The sequence below is a fragment of the Oenanthe melanoleuca genome, chromosome 3 (genome assembly GCF_029582105.1).
Source record: "Oenanthe melanoleuca isolate GR-GAL-2019-014 chromosome 3, OMel1.0, whole genome shotgun sequence".
Taxonomy (NCBI): domain Eukaryota; kingdom Metazoa; phylum Chordata; class Aves; order Passeriformes; family Muscicapidae; genus Oenanthe; species Oenanthe melanoleuca.
This window is the reverse complement of record NC_079336.1, coordinates 62,399,556-62,418,305: the sequence shown is the minus strand read 5'-3', so window position 1 is coordinate 62,418,305 and position 18,750 is coordinate 62,399,556. Positions and strand designations below refer to the sequence as shown.

The window sequence follows — 18,750 nt, the reverse complement described above, 5'->3', positions numbered from 1 at the left end:
AGGGACACCAGTGCCACTGCAGCAGCTGCAGGGGACACAGGACACCTGCAGCCCTCTTAGCCCACCTTCCTACACTACACACCTCATTGAGTATTTAAAAGTTACTGTCTTCATATCAATATAGAGAGTCACTGTCAATCACCTGCTGCCCAAGTAGCTTTGATGCAGAAAGTCTTAGAGGCATTAGCTTCATTGATAGACTGGTAAGAATTTCTAAATTTAAAGTTTTTAATGACTTTAAAGTACATTGCTTTGGTTTTCCTCTATTTACTATTCCTGTGTCATCTCAAAAAAACTTTTATAAACCAGACTGGTTTATTTTAGTTTTCACACTCAATAGTTAAAGGCTTGTAAATAATTTTGATGCTCAAATTCTATACACATTTCAGAAAATTAAATTCTTGAGAATTCATGAATTTTAAGAATAATTTTACACTCAGTTAAAAATACACAATGATTTATTTATTTTGGTGTTTTTTATAAGAGACCCTATGTACAAATAGGGTAACAAACCTCTACAGTATCACTTCTACTAAATGTAATCACCAGGAGCACGATTTATCTATTTACTTAGACTAAAGCAACAATTCAATTCCAGATTTCACCTGCTGTTTCTATGCTGTGGTTGTTCTGACTGGATGAGGTTATATCATTTGTATGAAACTAAAATGAACTAACCTAACCAAATTGAATAGCTACTGAATAGTTAAAGTTTAAATTAAATTGCTTCCTGAGAGCAGTTTTCAGTACCCATCCACATTTTTCCCCTGTTGAGTTTTATGTTCTGTTTTGCAAGAGAATATGTGTCTATAAATGTAAAGGTTTACTTTAGAAGATGCTGCTCCAACTTGTTTATGATCTTTTCTCAGAGCCTGTGCATTAAATGGCTACATTTACCTTCTGCTAAGACGCTAGATGCTTTTGTTGTTGCAGATCTCTAACTTAATTGTAGAAATTATTTAGAATGACCCATTCTAAATTGATCTTTTTCTTCTTTTCTATCTCTCTGTCCTCCTACACATAACACAACTTCTATAACCATAACTTAGCTGAGCTAGAGCTTTGTCACCCTATGCTTCCTCCAACAATAATATAATAAAGACAAGACCACTTAGAGAATTTCATGTCCTCTTAAGACACACAACAAAGTTTAATCAGACTTATTACTTTTGCAAATACAAACTTATAAAAATAAAAGAAAAAGAGGTTTTCTAGCTCAGTCCTGTAAGATTGACTAAAGCCAGCATTCCTGAAACTAGGCAAGATGAATCTGACCTCAGGATTCATATTATTATCCTCTAAAATAATGGAAAGATGGAGAACAGAAAGCATGATGAATGAAAATTACTCATCTGCCTTAGACACCTAAAGAAAAAATCTTAGAAGCACTTACATGATAGACTGCTTTGTATTTTTCCTGGATAATACATTAGACTCCATGACCACAGCAGAGGAAAAAGCCAGTTATGATTAACTTTAGCTGTAGCCTTTACTGCAGATTTTGGAGGTGGGGGTTGCATTGCTTTATACACTGGAGCAATCAATTTACAAGTGCATGTTAGTCATAGCAATACTTGCTAAAGGAACCAACTACAGTTTAGGAGAATTACATGGAGAATGTTCCCCATGTAACCTTTTCTTTTAGTATTCACACCTTTCTTTGAAAAGATGTTAGATTATGTTCAGGGACACAGACAGGAACTTTGCAAGTCTCAACACAGCAACGTATCAGTGTTTGTTTTAAGCAAGGAAAGACTGATATTGAAGGGTGTTTTATACTGCCTGGCATAAGTTAGTTTCCCAATCCTTATGCAGGAGAGCAGGCAGACAGTCCACATTTTTTCTTACAGATTCCTTTCTTACAGATCCTCTTGATCTTGTGCTTACAGAACACATGGGGTGCATTTATACTTCATTTGCTATCTCTTGGATCCATCAACACAAGAACATCTGATGACACCACCTCTGTCAGCTGCAGGACCACTGTGTGTCTAACAGTGGCACTGCATAAGCCAGAACTGCACTGGCTCAGGCCACACTGTGGCCTCACCAGGGGTGGCAGATCCCATCTTAAAGAAGGAAAACAGTGGGAAAACAGACAGAAAGAGCTTCACTTGTTGGAAGACACAAACGTCTGGATATTTTCAGAGAAACATTGCACCTAACATCTCTCCTCTTACCTAAATCCAACAATTGGACACTCTTTACAGATGTTGCACTTGGCCTGATGCTTTGCTGTTTCTGCAGCTGCCACACGGTGTAGAACTGGTAACCACACCATAGACTGTGGTTCTAAGCGCATCCAATCTATGAACTGCTTTACAGTTATTTCTGGCTTATTGTGGTTCTGTGGAGAGAAAAAATCCACATCCAAATTAAAAAAAAACAACAACCAAAACAAAACAGCAGACACCCACAAGTAGATTTTCCTTAGAATTCTATGGAAAAAAGACCCCAATACCTGCGTGAATTCTTTCCATGACAGTTTAATCCAAAAGCATTCACAGGACACAAGAAATAGCCTCAATGAAAATGAAAATAATGAAAACAATTTAAGTCAGTAAGACTATAGAAGACTAAACAGCTGTGATAAAGTAGACGGTAACAAAGATGGAGGACACAGTAAAGAAGTAACAGACTGTATAGTAAAGCTATCTCTCAACTCAAAGAACTTGAAAAGTAAGTGTGAGCATGAAAGGGAAGCACATTCTGCAGTTCAGACATACTGAAGACATGGCTGTCTTCTGAGTTAAGATTGATTGCAAAACACTAAAGTCAGTAGTGTTTGCATGTGTGTACTGACTGCCCCAAGATTTGTCAATTTTTTATTGTTTTCTAAGTCCAGTGTGTTCTTTCCAGTTAGCACATTAAACACAACACACACACACAATAAACAAACAGGCAAAGAATGAGAAAGGGCTCTACCAATTATAGCCAGTCACTGCTAGAATACAGCAGAGCTAAGGTATTAACTTGATTTTTTAAAGAAGCAAGCAAACACACTTCCACATTTTCAAGCTGTAACCACTGAAGGAACCTAGCTATAAAGGTATTGCATTCATCAACTTTGTCAGCAATAACAACACAGGCCATATTTCTGAGCTCAGTGGAAGCAATAAAATAAAGCTTAAAATGAAAGTTATTCTTAAACGGTAACACATGATGGAAAGTAATGCTAGGCTTCTTAACCTAGTCATGTTTTGGAAGAAAGAGCGAGAAGCACAAAAAAAAGAGAGTGTTTCTTCCTCGCCAACAAAATACTTGTTTTCACTGGGCTGAGATAACTGACATGCAGCTGCACATTTTCTCTATGCTCTCCTAATGACCAGGGCTGAACTTGAACTACTCATGTGAGATGAGGGCTGCAACCTCATTATCAGTATAATTGTAGTAACACATCAAGTATTTAAACACTATCTTGCTAGCACCCCCACCCATAACTGAATAGCATGGGAGATGGGGTAGATCCTTGAGGGACATAAAGGTCATTCCTCTGTCACAAAGGAAGTCTGCAAATACTAAATGAATCATTTGTTTCAGCATGACTCAAACCACTCAAGGCCAGTGATAGATATGTCAAGCACCATCCTTTATTGTCTGAAGCAGTAATTTTAAAACATCAGGGGAAGCTTTACGTGGTTAATTGGTCAAGCCAACTTCTCTAAGTATCTACCGAATTATTCATGACCTGCACACTCTTCCAATCCTAATTGCCTGAATCTAGAAATGAATCTAATAGTTCCGAAAAAAAAAAAAAGCTAGAACAACTGCATTTTTTAATGAACTGGACAAAAATGTAGAAATATCTATGAAAAAATGGCAAAATAAAATCCTCTGAAAGTTCACTAAAATCTTTAATGTTCAATTCAATAAAATAAAATAAAATACCCAAGTCAGTAATTTTATATAAGCTATGGTGTATTTTTAATCTATACAATTTCTGATAATGCTCAAATCAGCTGCTTTCATACAAATAGTGCACTGAAGCAGTATAGCTATCAATAGCTAACAGTTGGAGCCTTAGGCATCCTTGAAAAAGTCAGAGTTAGCTGTGTTTCATTACAACATCCTGTTTTTAATTCACATCTTCTTTAAACAGACAGAGACACTCCTTGCAGCCTCATTAACCCCCTGCATGTAGTGTGGAGCTGCACAGCAGGCTGCAAGGGCTTTATTCCACGTTCTGATCTGCTGCATAAAGCCTCACAGTATAAAAACGACTACACTTGAAGTTTCATGCAACTGCAAGGTCTTTTGTCAGCAACATAATGCGAAATAATTTCCTGATGCACAAGGTCAAAAATTACTATCAACCTCATTTTCTTGTTCTGTTGAGATCATGCCTCATTCCTGCTGGAAAAAGTATGTGGTTTTCTCAGCATCAAGTTGCTTGGAACAATGCAAAGCAGGATAATTGGCTGCTACAAAATTTTTTAACAGCTTTTAGAGCAGCAAACACTGTCAGAATCATGAAGATTTATATATTCTTCTGGCTAAATATGATCTGTTTGATCCTCTTGTAAATCATAAACCATCTTTTACAGCTGCATTTTCACATGAATTTCCCATACTTAGTTGCAGGAACATATTCATTTCTCTTCAAAACTCAGTGGATGTTTTTACATTCCTCTCCTCTTTTTACATCAGCATGTATAAGTGAATCTGTAAACTTAAGAGAGAGTTTGGTTTTGTTTTGTTCTTCAGACGAAGGTCTTTTTCTCACCTGCTGGAAGCAGCTGCGCACACTGGGCTCAATGTTGCTGCCGCCGAAGGCTGCCACTTCCCCGAGCTGTCGTGGGATCTGGATAGCATCGTGAAGCAGGAGGCCCAGCTGCCTCTGGTCACACATTTCTGTAGGGCCTGCCACCTCCTTGAAGAGGTCTGCAACACAACAAAAGACACCATCTCATTCCATTTCCATGTACACCTCCTCTCACTCGGTAACACTGCAGCTCAAGCTTTTAATTTCTGTATTATTGTCATGGTTAAAAACAGCCACTGTCCCATTTACAAGAATTTATCTTCATCTAATCTTGATTTGCAACCATATAAATGAGAAAAATAAGGCCAAAACAAATGAAACTATATGGCTTCTCATGGCACGTGGTGGACAGGAAGATGATTTGAGGCAGCACAGCTTCACCAGCAAAAACTCCTGCCTGAAAAAACTAATGATTTCCTATGGCAGAATGACTACATTAGTGGACAGGGGCATGACTATGGATGTCATCTCTCTGGACTTCTGTAAGGCTTTTGACACAGACCTTCACAACATCCTTCTCTCCAAATTCAAGAGAGACTGTTAGATGGATAAGGAATTGGTTGGATGTGGCCAACAAGAGCCTAGTGGTCAACAGCTCAGAGTCTCAGTGGACAGCAGTGACAAGTGATATCCCTCAAGGGTCCCTACTGGGACCAATGTTTCATTTGATATCTTCATTAATAAAACAGATGAAGGGATCAAGTGCACTCTCAGCAGGTCTGAAAGTGACACTAAGCCAAGTGGTGTGGCTGACACACCTGGAGGATGGGATGCCATCCCCACCTGAACAAGCATGAAAAGTGGGATCCTGGGAACCTCATGGGTTCAACAAGGCCAAGTGCAAGGTGCTTGCAGCCCCAGAATCAGTTCAGGCTGGGGGATGAAGGACTGAGGGCAGCCCTGGGGAGAAGGACTTGAGGGTGCTGGCAGATGAAAAGCTGGACAGCCCAGAAAGTCAGCTGTATCCTGGGTTGCATCAGAAGCAGTATGGCCAGCAGATTGATGGGGGGATTCTGCACACTCTGCTCTTGTGAGATCCCACCTGGAGTACTGAGTCCAGCTCTGAAGTTTCCAGCACAGGAAAGACATGGAGCTGTAAGAGCAGATCCAAAGGAAAGCCAAAAAACTCATCACAGGAGAGATGTTCCATCACTCTGAAGAAAGGCTGAGAAAGCTGGGGTTGTTCAGCCTGAAGTCTTCAGGGACACCTTACTGTATCTTTTCAGTACTCAAAGGGGACTTATAAGAAAGCTGGGAACAAAACTTTTAGCAGGGCCCGTTGCAATAGGACAAGTAGTAATGGTTTTAAACTAAAAGAAGGCAGATTTAGACTAGTTATTAATAAATTTTTTACAAGGAGGGAAGCAAAACACTAGGACAAGTTGTCCAGAGAGGTGGCAGATGCTCTATCCCTGAAAACATTAAAGGCCAGATTGGACAGGGTTTGGAGCAACTTGATCCAGCAGAAGATGACCCAGCTAATTGCAAGGCAGTTGGTCTAGATGATCTTTTAAAGCCCCTTCCAAACCAAACTATTCTATGACTCCATGAAGAATGAAGTAATATTTCAGATATCCACATCTTATGCTAAAAATGCATGTCATGCTTCAATTGGTTGGGGACACAAGCACAATCACTCTGAACTGGGACTGGAAGTCACCACAAGTCACAAGTGGCCATGTGAAACACTTAAAGCAAGAGCAGCAGCCAGAAAGACAACTTGAGCTTAACAATAATCACATCTTTTTCTTCATTGATTCCATTTTCCTAAGGTAGGTGTCAAGCCCTGCAGTATAAATGGATGAACCAGGATGACTGTAACAAGAGAAAAAAAATGATGCTGAAAGGGATCAAGAAAATTCTTCCAGATACAGGCACTGGGAAGGAAGATACTTCTTGTACCTACACTCACAGCAAAGCACTGAGTTAATAGGCCTGTCAGCAATACAGCTATTTCTCAAGTGCTTTCTTAGCACATTTCCTTGATTGGACAATTGTTAAAATGCTCAGCTAAAAATGCTAATGTTTCTGCCAATAATTTTGATTTATGAACTCTGTAGCTGTGTACATTAACATTTAGTCACAAGATTAATCTTTTCTGAAAACATCTTAAATGCTGTGTTTATCGTATTTTTTAACTCTGTGATTTGTACAAATTACAGAAGAAGTGGAATCAAATTCTTATGTTTATTCCAGTTGGTTTTTGCAATCTCCTCTTGCACTCAGTGGCTGGCTTGGATTAAAGCTCCAAGTAATTTTAAAAGAATCCATTTATATTATGCCCTTACTTTTTCATGTTTCCCATCAGAACGACCACTAATAAATTAGAGAGAAACAAAATTTGAAAATTCAGTCTGACTGCACTTCTGCTTGAGAAAAAGACAGTCTTTGTTCAGAAACATTCATAAGTAACTCTTATTACATGGTGTAAATTGTTTTGCCCTTCATTTGGAGCAACTGGAAAGCTTTGTCAGTGTGTTTCAGACAATTGGGCACACTTTTCTTCTCAAAGGAGGTGGCAGCAGAATAAAGGATCTTCACAAAATAAAAATCCAGGAGACTGAACTAATTATTAGATTTTATTTATTTTTCTCACCCTTTCTTGTCTAGTCAAACAGCACCTACAGCATCTTGTCCACTCAGTGTTGAGAAAAAAAACAACACGACAATAGAGGGGACAGAATTAATATACTGAATTAAAATACTGTACAGCTTCAGGCTCCTCTTGGCAATCCCAGATCCTGGCTATCTTCTTCAGCTGTGAATGGAACAGGTTTTCAATTTCTAAGAGTAATTTTTTTTAAAAAACCTGATAGTATTAAAAGAATGAAAAAAAAAAAAAAAAAGAAATTGTCTTATTCTTTCTGTTTGCATCAGTCTGCAGGGGAAACAGGCCATAAAAGAAGAACAATTCATTAGCTGCTGGAGCTGGGAGGCAGATGAAGTAATTTCCTAAGCCCTAAAACTTCAGTTGATTGTGGATCTGGAAAATAGAGGAAAACATGACAGGAGAGGGAATAGTGATTAGCTAGGATTAGCAAACACCTTCAAAGATCTCTAACTCCTTCAAATTATTTGTTTCTTAACACTGGCAGCTGTGCCACAGCCAAAGACTGTCCAGGTGCAAGGAGTTCAAGGATGGTATCCTCTTTTCCCAAACCCCTCCATGCCTTCAATGTGGCACACAGGAGGAAAAGCTCCTAAACTGAAGGCATGGAAAGGGAGAATGCTGTTGTTATCTGGGCTACCTGCTCCAAATAACCCATGAGCTCTTCCCTGGCAAAGGAGGCATGGCAAGAGCATCTCTCAAGTGGGAGATGGAAGAGAGCCTGCTTTAGCTCTGACAGGGAGCACCCAGGCTTTCCCACCGGTGGGAAAGGGGACTCCATACATCACCCACCAGCAATCTCAAAAGCCACAACCTCTTTTAAATGGAGTTTGTTCACATGTACATACACCTTAAAGGAGTTTCAACATAAAATACATTGATATAAAGCTTAAACTGATAAGAGACTCTACCAAAGGACAAGAAGAATGACTGAGGAAGAAGAGAAAAGATTATTCAGACCCGAGTTGTACAAAAAAACCAGAAACCAGGAAAAGAGAAATCATTTAAATAAATTCAGCCTCGCTCTAGTATTTTGAGGATTACAGCCAGTGGGACCCAAACTGCAACTTAGTTAGACAATCTGAAAGAAATATACTTAATGGCTGATAAAGAAAGGGATACTTGAAAATATTGAAAAGTTTATTGAATTCCTATCAAAAGGACAATAAGATAGTTAGTAGAAAGATGTCTACAACCCACATTTTACGTTACATTGTCAAAAACAGAACACACATTCTAATGTCTTCTTTTTTTTTGTCAGTTCCAAATAGTTTGAAAATAGACAAAATAAACACAACAGTAAAAAAACATTCAAGTATTCCAAGGATGTTGTACATCACTTGAAAACTGAACTGCTTAGAAGATGAGATTTATTAAGTAGCCCTTCTTTTTCATCTTAAATCAAAGATTTTACACATTAAATTATATGACAAAAAATCTACACACTGTAAAAAACTCCACATGGGTTTTTTTTTCTGTTTCTGCTGCCAGTTTGGGCTTTGGGTGTTAGAAACAAGTGCAGAGTGAAGTACACACAAATGCATTTTTCTGTAGCTCACAAGTGACCCTACTTGTCAGATGAGAAAGCAGAAAGAAGCTTGAGAGTTCTTGCCCTAAAGCATAGATGTAAGCAGCTCATAATTACTGAATTACTTGTGGAGGTCCATTTTTATTCTTAGGAGCACTCAGGCATGTGCTTGAAGTTAAGCATGCCTTAAACATTTTCAGGAATAGGCATTCTTTAATTGAGGCTTCTATGTTTCCTTTAAAGCAATTGAGATTTTTAATTAAAGATCCATTCTCATGTCAACCCTGAACTAGAACCTTAAAAAGAAGCTTAATTAAATAAAAAAAAAATTCACAAAAATTTCTCAGTCAAAACATTTTTTAAAAACGTGTCAAGTGAAAAGGTCCTACCCATACTACACTGGAAATGAACATACAGTCTACAGGAAGGATGAAGACAAGCAGCAAACATTGTAGTCGAGAGCTTTACAAAAGAATTAAGAGTTCATCCAAAAGTTTTTAAAGGAAGAAAATTTGCTTATTTTACCACCAACTACTGTAAGAAGAGTTTGCCTCTCCAAGCCTAGTGCATTTAAGGCACAGTCTGTGCTCAGCTAAGAGCTCTAGCCACAACCAGCTGATGACTGTCACTCTCACAGCAGCCTATGACTGCCAATGCCAATGACTCAGAAATGCGTGGAAGAAACAGCCAAAAAAAGAAGCCAATGCCAGGAGCTGGTCTGAGAAAGGGAAATTTCAAAAGGTGGATAATTAGTATTAAGCATTCATGTTTGGGGGTCCTGGTTTTTTTCCAAGTGACTGACTTGAAAATATTCAGGAATTCCATTACAATTTTCACTCGAGGACTGAAAACTCAGTAGATATGATAAAATTTCTCCCAACAAGAGATGATGACAAAATCAAAAGAACCAAAAGAGATGGTATCAAAGATCAGTCTGTGACAGCTTGTGCCAGAGGACCCCAAAATGCTGACTTCAAAGCCACTGCAAGCCAAGAACAGTACCTGACACACACTTCCTTTGTTAGCAAAATTTCTTTTAGATTGAAGAATTCTCCTGTGACAATATTAATGTTCATAAGGACAATAAAGCTAACAAAGATATCAAAGCCTGGCACATTGATCAGAGCAGAAGTTACAACAAAAAGGATGCATTATTTGACTCAATGCTCTGCTTCGAGAATGCGAGCAACTACTTTAATTTCAGATGTATTTCAGGTTGAAGCTATGATCACTTGGTACAAAAGTATTCTGAGACTTATTCTCTACTTATTTTTTTAGGATTTCTCACAGCATCCTTCAGAGTAAAAGTCCACCTTTCTGACATAAATGATGTAAAATCTGTAGCCACCATCAGCTGCCATTTTAATTTTACTACTTAACACAAAGCAACAACAAATATGAAGCTGACCTAGTAATTTCCTTATTCTGCTTCAGTGCCTATATTTGGCAACTGTATACTAATGTATTACCAATAGCAATTTAATGGGAGTATTCTCAGGTTTCAGAGTTTTGTAAAAACCATCTTTTCCTACAGTTATCAGTTCATCATCCACAGCCTAACTCCTACAACTTTATGAAAGCTTTTGATTTCACACAGAACAGCAGATTACCTTCTGAATTGTCACGATGAAACAAAGGTATGTCAAGCTCTTTTTCAGTTGTGGAATTCTTCACATATACTTCATATATATGTCAAATGACAGAAGGAAACTAAACACCCAAAAGTCTCAGCATGTCATTCAGATGTCAAAATATGACCCAATGCACAAAACACCTCTATTTTTGCTCAATGTTAATAACCAAGTTTACAAGATTGCCTACAAATGCTCTTAAGGAAAGCAGAAATTTTTGCAGAGCCTCAAAGGTACATCGACCAAATTCAGTCTCTCCATAATTTTTTTCATGTGTTTCCAAAATGAGTCAAGGAACTACTGTAAAGAACAGCAAATTTAAGATTATGTACATAATATATAAATGCCCATTGTGTAGAATGCTCTAATACAGAGCTTCATCTTTTTTTTTTTTTTCTGTATTTGTCAGGGCTTTTTTTCCACACAGCTACTCAATTCTCTTCTGGTCCTGCATTTATTTTTGTACAGTATTTTTTGTATTACTCGGTATTTCTCAAGCTTGTGAGATTACTAAATTCAATATAATTTAAACTTTCATTGTGCAGTTCTGGCAGAAAGCACATCTACTGGAAAACCATTTTCAGAGTTGAGATAGTCTCTCTTGTAGACCACTAAATGCAATTGCAGGATTTTGATGTATTTCCTTGCTTTATCAGCCATATAAATCTGATGTAATCAGCACTAACTTGCTTGGTTTTTCCCTAAACAAAAAATATACACATACAAAAGAGAACAGAATCAAATATAATACTTCTCTATCTTCCACACAGCTATATTCTCCTTTTCTTCTGGGGACTGCAGTACTGTGACTTCTGGTAATTCAGAATGGACAGCAATACTTCCCAGTCAAGATATAAATCCTACTTTAACCATTATCATTGGTGATAATGAAAATAATTCTCTTTTACTTACTCAAAAGAAAACTGCTCTGCAACAGGCATGAGAAATGTTTTACTACAAATTTTGCTAGGTACTTTGTCATTGTACATGACTTAATTATACAGAGTATTTTGTAAAAGAAATTGTTCCTTACATCTGTACTTCTCTTCCAGAAGGCCCTTAGAAAGAGACATCAAGCCAATTTTCAGGGACTGCACTCGAATTTTTCCAGTTCGGCCACTGAAATTATAAAGAAAAGACAATTTAATACAGTTTCATTTTATTTCGTTCCAACTCAAGTCTATTAAATAATACAAAGACATCGGAGAGTTATATTTCAAATACACTTCAGATCTCGAAAAAAGCATTAACACTAAAGATCACATAAAGAATTCTTCCCTTACAAAAGCTCGCTTTGCCTTCCAAGTGATTTTATGTGTCAAAACAGCTTGTATTACTGCAAAAGAACAGTTAGCTCTGCAAAGTTCTGAAAGTGATTTATTACAGTTGTATACACAGGAAAAAATACATGAGCACACAGCAGGAAGGCGAATTACTCAGTGTGAAACACAAGGATTGTAAAATAAAACCCAAGTTTTCATATCACAGTAATTAAATACCTTTTTCCTTCTATTTTTGTTTTGCTTAAAATGTTCTGATATACACAATATCGAGACACAAACAGACAATCACATGCACTAATTCAATGATTTGGAGCTGTCATTCTTTTTAAGCAATGATGGAAAAAAGTATCTCCAAACCTAAAAAGCAACTTGAGAACAGATAAGTAAGTACTGTTAAGCCTGCAGGGCAAATGCTGTTCAAAAAGATACTAAAACAACAAACCCAGCTTACATGGAAAGGGACAATTTTAAGGTTCAGAAGATCAATGCAGAAACATATTCTTAGAAATTTTTCTTTCAAATATGGAAAAAACATGACACAATTTGTCTTTAAATGAGACACGGCAAAAAATTTTTTCTGAATAGTTAAACTGTATATAATAGACACATAAGGTTAGCTGGGTCTTTCACTTACAAGTAAGGTAACACTAAATTTAGTATCACCTCAAACCTTACTTGCATACGGAAGTTATATATACTTTAATTACTTCTGAAGGGGTTATTACATATTTCTTTCTATCCTATCCATTCAGCATATGGTCTCTGCTGTCTGATTTACTTCACAAGTGTTGTGCTGAATACAAAATTAGTAATTTACTCCTGGGTTCTTGATAAAATAGCTAAGCAACTTACAAATATTAATGCATTTGTCTTCACAACATCATCTAATCTAGTAACGTAGACAGCAGTATCTTCATTCCATAAGATGGAACAGAGGTACAGAGAAATTATTGCCAAATTAATCAAAAACATCTATTACTTTTACTGCCTAGTTGGAAAATCAGGACCCAATTTTCCAGAATGCTATAAAAGTGCCACCTTTTTATATATTCAAGCTTAGCTTCAAATTACCTCTTTCAATCACAGACACTACATCATTCTGGCATACCTTGCCATCTAAATGGCTCATTTTACATCCTGATAAAGTTATTTCCCTATTCCTTCCCTATATGGTTGTTTGTGCTTTAAATTTATATTCATCAGAAAAAAAAAAAGTGAACATTCATTTGGGTTTGATTTAACTCAGGACTGACCACATCATTTGTTTTTTAAAGACAGAAAGTGAGACTTTGCAGCTAAAAGATCAGGGCACAAATGTCAAGGCTTCAAGCTTCTCTTGATTTCAGGAGATTTCTCTAGGGTCTTTGAAAAACTTCCTTCACACAAAAAAGCATTTTCTTAATAAATTACATAAATAATTACAAAGTATGCAATATTGCATTTTTTGAAAGAGTAACATATTCACTCCAGTCTCTTTCTTGGAAATTCACCCCAGTCTCTTTCTTGGAAACAAATATCAGCACTGTAATGACATATATACAGAAAAATACCCAATACACCAAAATTAAATCCACACACACTCCCTCTCTCCCCACAAACCCATAGTCCTGATATTTCCAAGCCAATGGTTTAAGCTTTCTCAGCTTCATGAGTCACAAAACCACTGACATAAGGAGGGGCCTCCAGAGACCAATGACCCTGCTTAGTCATGCAGAGCAGGTTCTCCTGGATCATATCCCACCACATCAGTATCTTCAAGGATGGAGACTGAACAGCGTCTCTGAATAACCCGTAGCACAGTTTGATCACTCTCACATTAAAAAACATCTCTTTTCTTATAAGTTTAAGCAAAATTTCCCGTGTTTCAGGCTGTGCCTGCTGTCTCTTGTCCTGTCACTGCACACCATTGAGAAAAGCCTGGCTCCATCTTCTCCTCTGCTCCTGTTGGGTATTTATGCACATTGATAATATCCCTCTGAAACTTCTCTTCCCCGGGTTGAAAAGTCCCATCTCTCTCAGCCTCTACTTATACATCTACTGATACAATTGCTCCAAGTTCTTAATTATCTTCATGGTACTTCACTGGACTCATGCCAGTTTGTCCACATCTCTTTTGTATTGGGGGAGCCCAGAACTGGACCCAGGACTCCAGATGTGTCTCACCAATGCCGAGCAGAAGTGCAGGATCACCTCCCTCGACCTACTGGGAGACTACCAGGCTGCTTTGCCGCCAGCCTGTCTTGCAGGGTGCCTCTGAATGGCAGCACAACCATCTAATTGTCCTACGTGTACAAACGCCTAAGAATCAAGGCCTTATAGTGGGAAGGTTCAAGAAAGTTTTTAATTTCTGAATTCATAAAAATTTATAGGTCTATATGCCAAAATGTCAGCACACTATTCAGATTCATTATAGCAATACAAGCATGCTTGTCATTACAAAATCAATTGATAAGGCCACTTTAAGCAGCTAAGATACTTTTTTGCTCTGATCCTGATGAAGGGCAGCCTGAATCTATTCCTTTCTCTAAATAACTTCCTAACACAGAATTAGGATCCAAAACTTCTTGACAGACAAACATAGTATATACCACAGTCAAAACAGAGGCCTGTGAAACCTGCAAATTAAATGTGCTAATCAGGATATAATTAATACTAGCTTGTTGAATGTAAATGTAAAACTACTGTTTACCAACAGTATTATGCAAATATTTTGTTGCACTGTGATGGCATAGATATAGTATATAAAAGCATTTTATCTAAATATGTGAATGTCAAAGGGACAACCAGTGATGGGCACAGCTGCATACAGGAGTTAGCCAGATTAAGAAAAAGTTGTCAGACGTGCAACAAGATTAAATATAAGAGATTGCAACAGGAATACACAATGAAGAATCTTGGAAAACAAAATTATAACATGAAGTCTAGAGGAGCCCTGTGGCCCTAGGGGAGGGGAGACAATAGCATACCAACATCAGGTCCTAGCAAGGAAAACTAGAGAATGAAGATGAGCTCTGGCTTCTCTTGTCAAAGAGCTCTCAAGCCTAGACAGCACTGGCAGTGCAGCTGAGGGTAGCAGGGACTGCAGCTGTCACTAATCTGCATAGCCCAGCAACACGAGGCAGCCTGGTGGAACTATGAAGGGCAGCACAGACACCTGCCCTCCATCACCCACAGACAAGGCAGACAGAGGAGCTCATTTCCCTGCCTTATTGAGGGCCAGACCCTTCCCACTGCTATCACAGCCTGCTAAGCTGCTCCCCCTGAGTGCTCCATGAATCCAAAGAGCCATCACAAACACAGGGGATGCAATCGGAGTGCATGCGGAAAACTTCCATCAGCTACTGTCAAAACCAGGGCATAAAGTTAAGGCTGACTGAGCAGGTATCTCACCCACATTCCTCAGAAGTTCAGATTTTACTGAAATGAACATGCTGGTAAGGCCTGGGATATTAACAGCCTGGTGTTAGAACTGCCAGGTGTATCAATGCAACAATAAATAACAAAGCTGTGATTCTTCAGGGGAAGATTGGGCTGCAGAAAATGATCACAAAAGACAGCTTTGATCATATAGAAAATGTCAGCACAGATATCACAGATACTCTTCTCAGACTAATGTACCAAAGAAATTCAATTTAAAAGAAGGCATTATCAAAAGTATCCTAGCATTAAAAATAAAAAACCCCAACAAAACAAACAACAAAAAAAAGACAACTTAAAAGTTGAAATACAGGGAGTCAGATAAACATTGAAAAATATTTAAACTGTGCACATAAAAGTTTCTTTATGAGTAATTCTAATTGAAATGAGACAGTGCTCTGAATCAGTACATATAGAAACAACTCATTTCAAGGGGTATTAAGTTATTCCATTAGTACTGAAAGCTATCAGTCCTTTTTATATAAAAGATGTCTGAAGATTTCAGCAAATTTGACAGTATATAGTTGGAAAGAGAAATCACCAGCTATTGCTCTTGGATGCTTTAAACACAGGCCTAGCCAAAGTATTTTAGAGAGCAAAAAATTTCCTTCACAGTTCTCATTGTATATATCAAGATATTTATTTCTAATTTAATTAAAAAAACAAAAGCCCCCCCCCAAAAAAAAAACAAACAAAAAACAAAACAAAAAACAAACAAACAAACAAAAACAAACAAACAAAAAAAAAAACCAAAAAAACAAAACAAAAAAAAAAAAACAAACCAAAAACAACAAAACTTGGGACTAGCCAAAACAAAGAACTTTAAGTTCAGAAAATGTTTTTAAGGGCAGGTGTTGATGTCTGGAACAACCTTTGAATCCTTGATGTAGTAGAAGTCACTATGTAATTTTGGTGTTTCCCCTGCTCAGAATGAATCATTCCTAATGTGTCAGAAAATACCAGAGCATAACAGACCTTTTCTAAAACTAAATTGGTTCTTTTTAAGGGCTAAAGACATCTGCAGGTTAAGTCTGGAGAGCTATTCAGTTTGCCATTAATCTGTGAATCAGTAATTAAATCTCAGGTTAGCAGCATGTGACTAACAGATGCTTTTTGTTGGCAGTTTAATAACTTGACACATTTTATATGTGTAACACCAATGCAATATATACAATAGAAATGCAAAGACACAGATTAGCTCTTTTGTAAAGGCCAGTTTAGAAAACAAAATCAAAAATTCCAGTTTAGAATTGGTGTCTGGTCTTTTAGCATTTCTTTTTGTTCCTGGAGTGAATTTGAAAGGGGAACAAGGAAATACACTGTAAAAGTATTTTCTCTCAGTAAACCTTCATCCTCATTTTTTCATAGTTTGTATAAAGACTCAAGTATTTAACAGGCTTGAAGAATTATCTACACTAAGTTTTCAACATAATAGTCATGGGGAAATGGGAGGAACTAGAAACATTGCAAGAAAAGTTTGCTGCTTACTAAATGTATTTTAAATATGAACAGATCAAACAATTGCCTTCTAACTGGAGTTAAGAAGCAAAGGTAAGCTGAAAGATAGGAGATTTATGTTCAGTCTGAAAGAAAACAAAACCCAGCCAGTAAATACAAAAAAAATTTTATGACATTATTACATCTCTTATTCTAAATTGTCAATAACACTTAAGTCAAGCAACTCACTTGATGTACTGCTCTATTTGTAAGTGATGAATGTATTTACTCACAATACAGAACTCCCAAAATAAAAATAAATGCAGGAAGAAATCCCAGTCAATATTTGATGGATCCTCTAATTTTTCAGCAGTAATGGGGAGAAGTCTAACAGAAACATCACAACATTTAACAGCAATGTTTGAAGGCTAGTAGCCAGCACATAAATGACAAATGATTCTATGTACTGTGTTCCCTTCTTCCCTCTCCCCTAAAACCAAAATAAAGTAAAATATCCATGAAGTATAGGAGAACTGGCATACAATCCTCTGAGGGAAAAAAAGTAAAAAGTGATGAAGTGTTAGATTTTGACACTGAGTGAATATACTGAAGATAATGCATACATCTACAAGTAAGAGCTCCCATTTGCAAACCAGGTATAAGAATTTTTATCTCTACTCAAGAAATACTTTTGCTCTTTTCAACTTCAAATGGGGAGAAAGAAAATAAATTTTGTAACCATCCTCATGAAGCTTAGATATTCTGATTTGTAATTCTGTTTATAGCTCTGAACTAAATCACATATTCAATCAGACATGCTGAAGCAACCACAACCTATACTGTACTACTGAGTCTTTAGTCAGTTCTGAATGAGTCCTGAAATGCCTTTGCTGAAGCAAGATAAGGAGACACATTTTAGGGCATGGAGAAGCTGCTGGAAACCAAGCCTTTCCCCAGTTTTTACTATACAAGAGAGATAAGACTAGTGAATGCCACTAAGAAAAATAAGCAACAAACTCATGATTCAAAAGCTCAAATAAATAACAGCAGCTTGCTTGCAGGTCATGCAGGCTGACATAGGGCAGGGCAGGGCAGAAAGAAGGGAGGTGGGGCTCAGAAAGAACTGGCCAAGACCACAAGGGGCTGCTGGAGTGGATGCTTTCATGTTTTTTGAGACTTAGTTCTGTCTCTGGAAACAGCAAATGTGTAAACATCCTATTGCAAGCAACTGCACTGTCATTATGGAGCAAAAAACAATAAAGAAGATAACTTTTTAATAAAGACATTTTTAAGGCTTTATAATTTATAATTCCTGGGGGTACACACTGTGACAAAAGGAACATTTTTCTTACCTATCATACACGTTGAGTAGCCAGTTAAGACACATGTCTACACAGAGAGGAACATTCACCATGTCTTTGTGTTTCTCTTCAAGTCCACTGTAGATGGTAGTGAGACAGCTGATCACATCCTGGACACCAATCAACTGATCATTTTGACTCAACTTGTGCTGTTTGAAAACTTCACTTGTCATGTTCAGGTCCAACAGGTCCACTAATAAAAGATTTAAAAAAAAACAATAGTATTTACAAAAAAAAAGTGTGAATACAGATGCCTGAGCATAACGTGGACAGTAATTGTTCATGTGCAAATTGTAGCAAACACTGCAAACAACTAGCCCAGTGGCTTTCATTTAGTAACATTATAGTGCCTCTCTGACAAGTCAACAGCATTTTGGCACAATTTATTAAAAAAAAACTGGAATACAAACATCATAATGACACTGAACAGCTCAGTACAACATTAAAATAGCTGCTAAAATAGTCTTTGCAATTAGAGGATCCTAACTTTGGATGCACACACAGGGAATTCACTAGGCTTACAGGATTCTTTAGATATACCATAAAGTAGAATACTAGAAAATTACTATAACTTTTGATCAAATGTAAAGCAAAGCAATTTTTTAGGAAATAATTCTTTCTTAAAGGTGATACTGATGCCTGATTAACTGAACAGCATTACTGAACCGTAGTTGCTAAATTAGGGCTTAAAAGAAAGCAGGGAGAGGGACAAAGGAAGATTAT

At 37.3% G+C, this 18,750-nt stretch overlaps 1 protein-coding gene across 5 annotated transcripts in view; it reads right to left on the bottom strand.

Annotated features, from left to right (window-relative positions):
- The window catches only part of UTRN (utrophin), a 329,881-nt gene that overhangs the window by 32,929 nt on the left and 278,202 nt on the right, over window positions 1-18,750 (bottom strand). For all 5 annotated transcript variants that reach the window (XM_056488825.1, XM_056488823.1, XM_056488826.1 and 2 more), the window contains 4 exons: window positions 18,019-18,220; window positions 11,563-11,648; window positions 4,724-4,881; window positions 2,181-2,347 (listed from right to left, as the gene is read on the bottom strand). In XM_056488825.1, coding sequence (XP_056344800.1) covers window positions 2,181-2,347; window positions 4,724-4,881; window positions 11,563-11,648; window positions 18,019-18,220 — 613 coding nt within the window. The remainder of the gene's footprint in view (window positions 1-2,180; window positions 2,348-4,723; window positions 4,882-11,562; window positions 11,649-18,018; window positions 18,221-18,750) is intronic.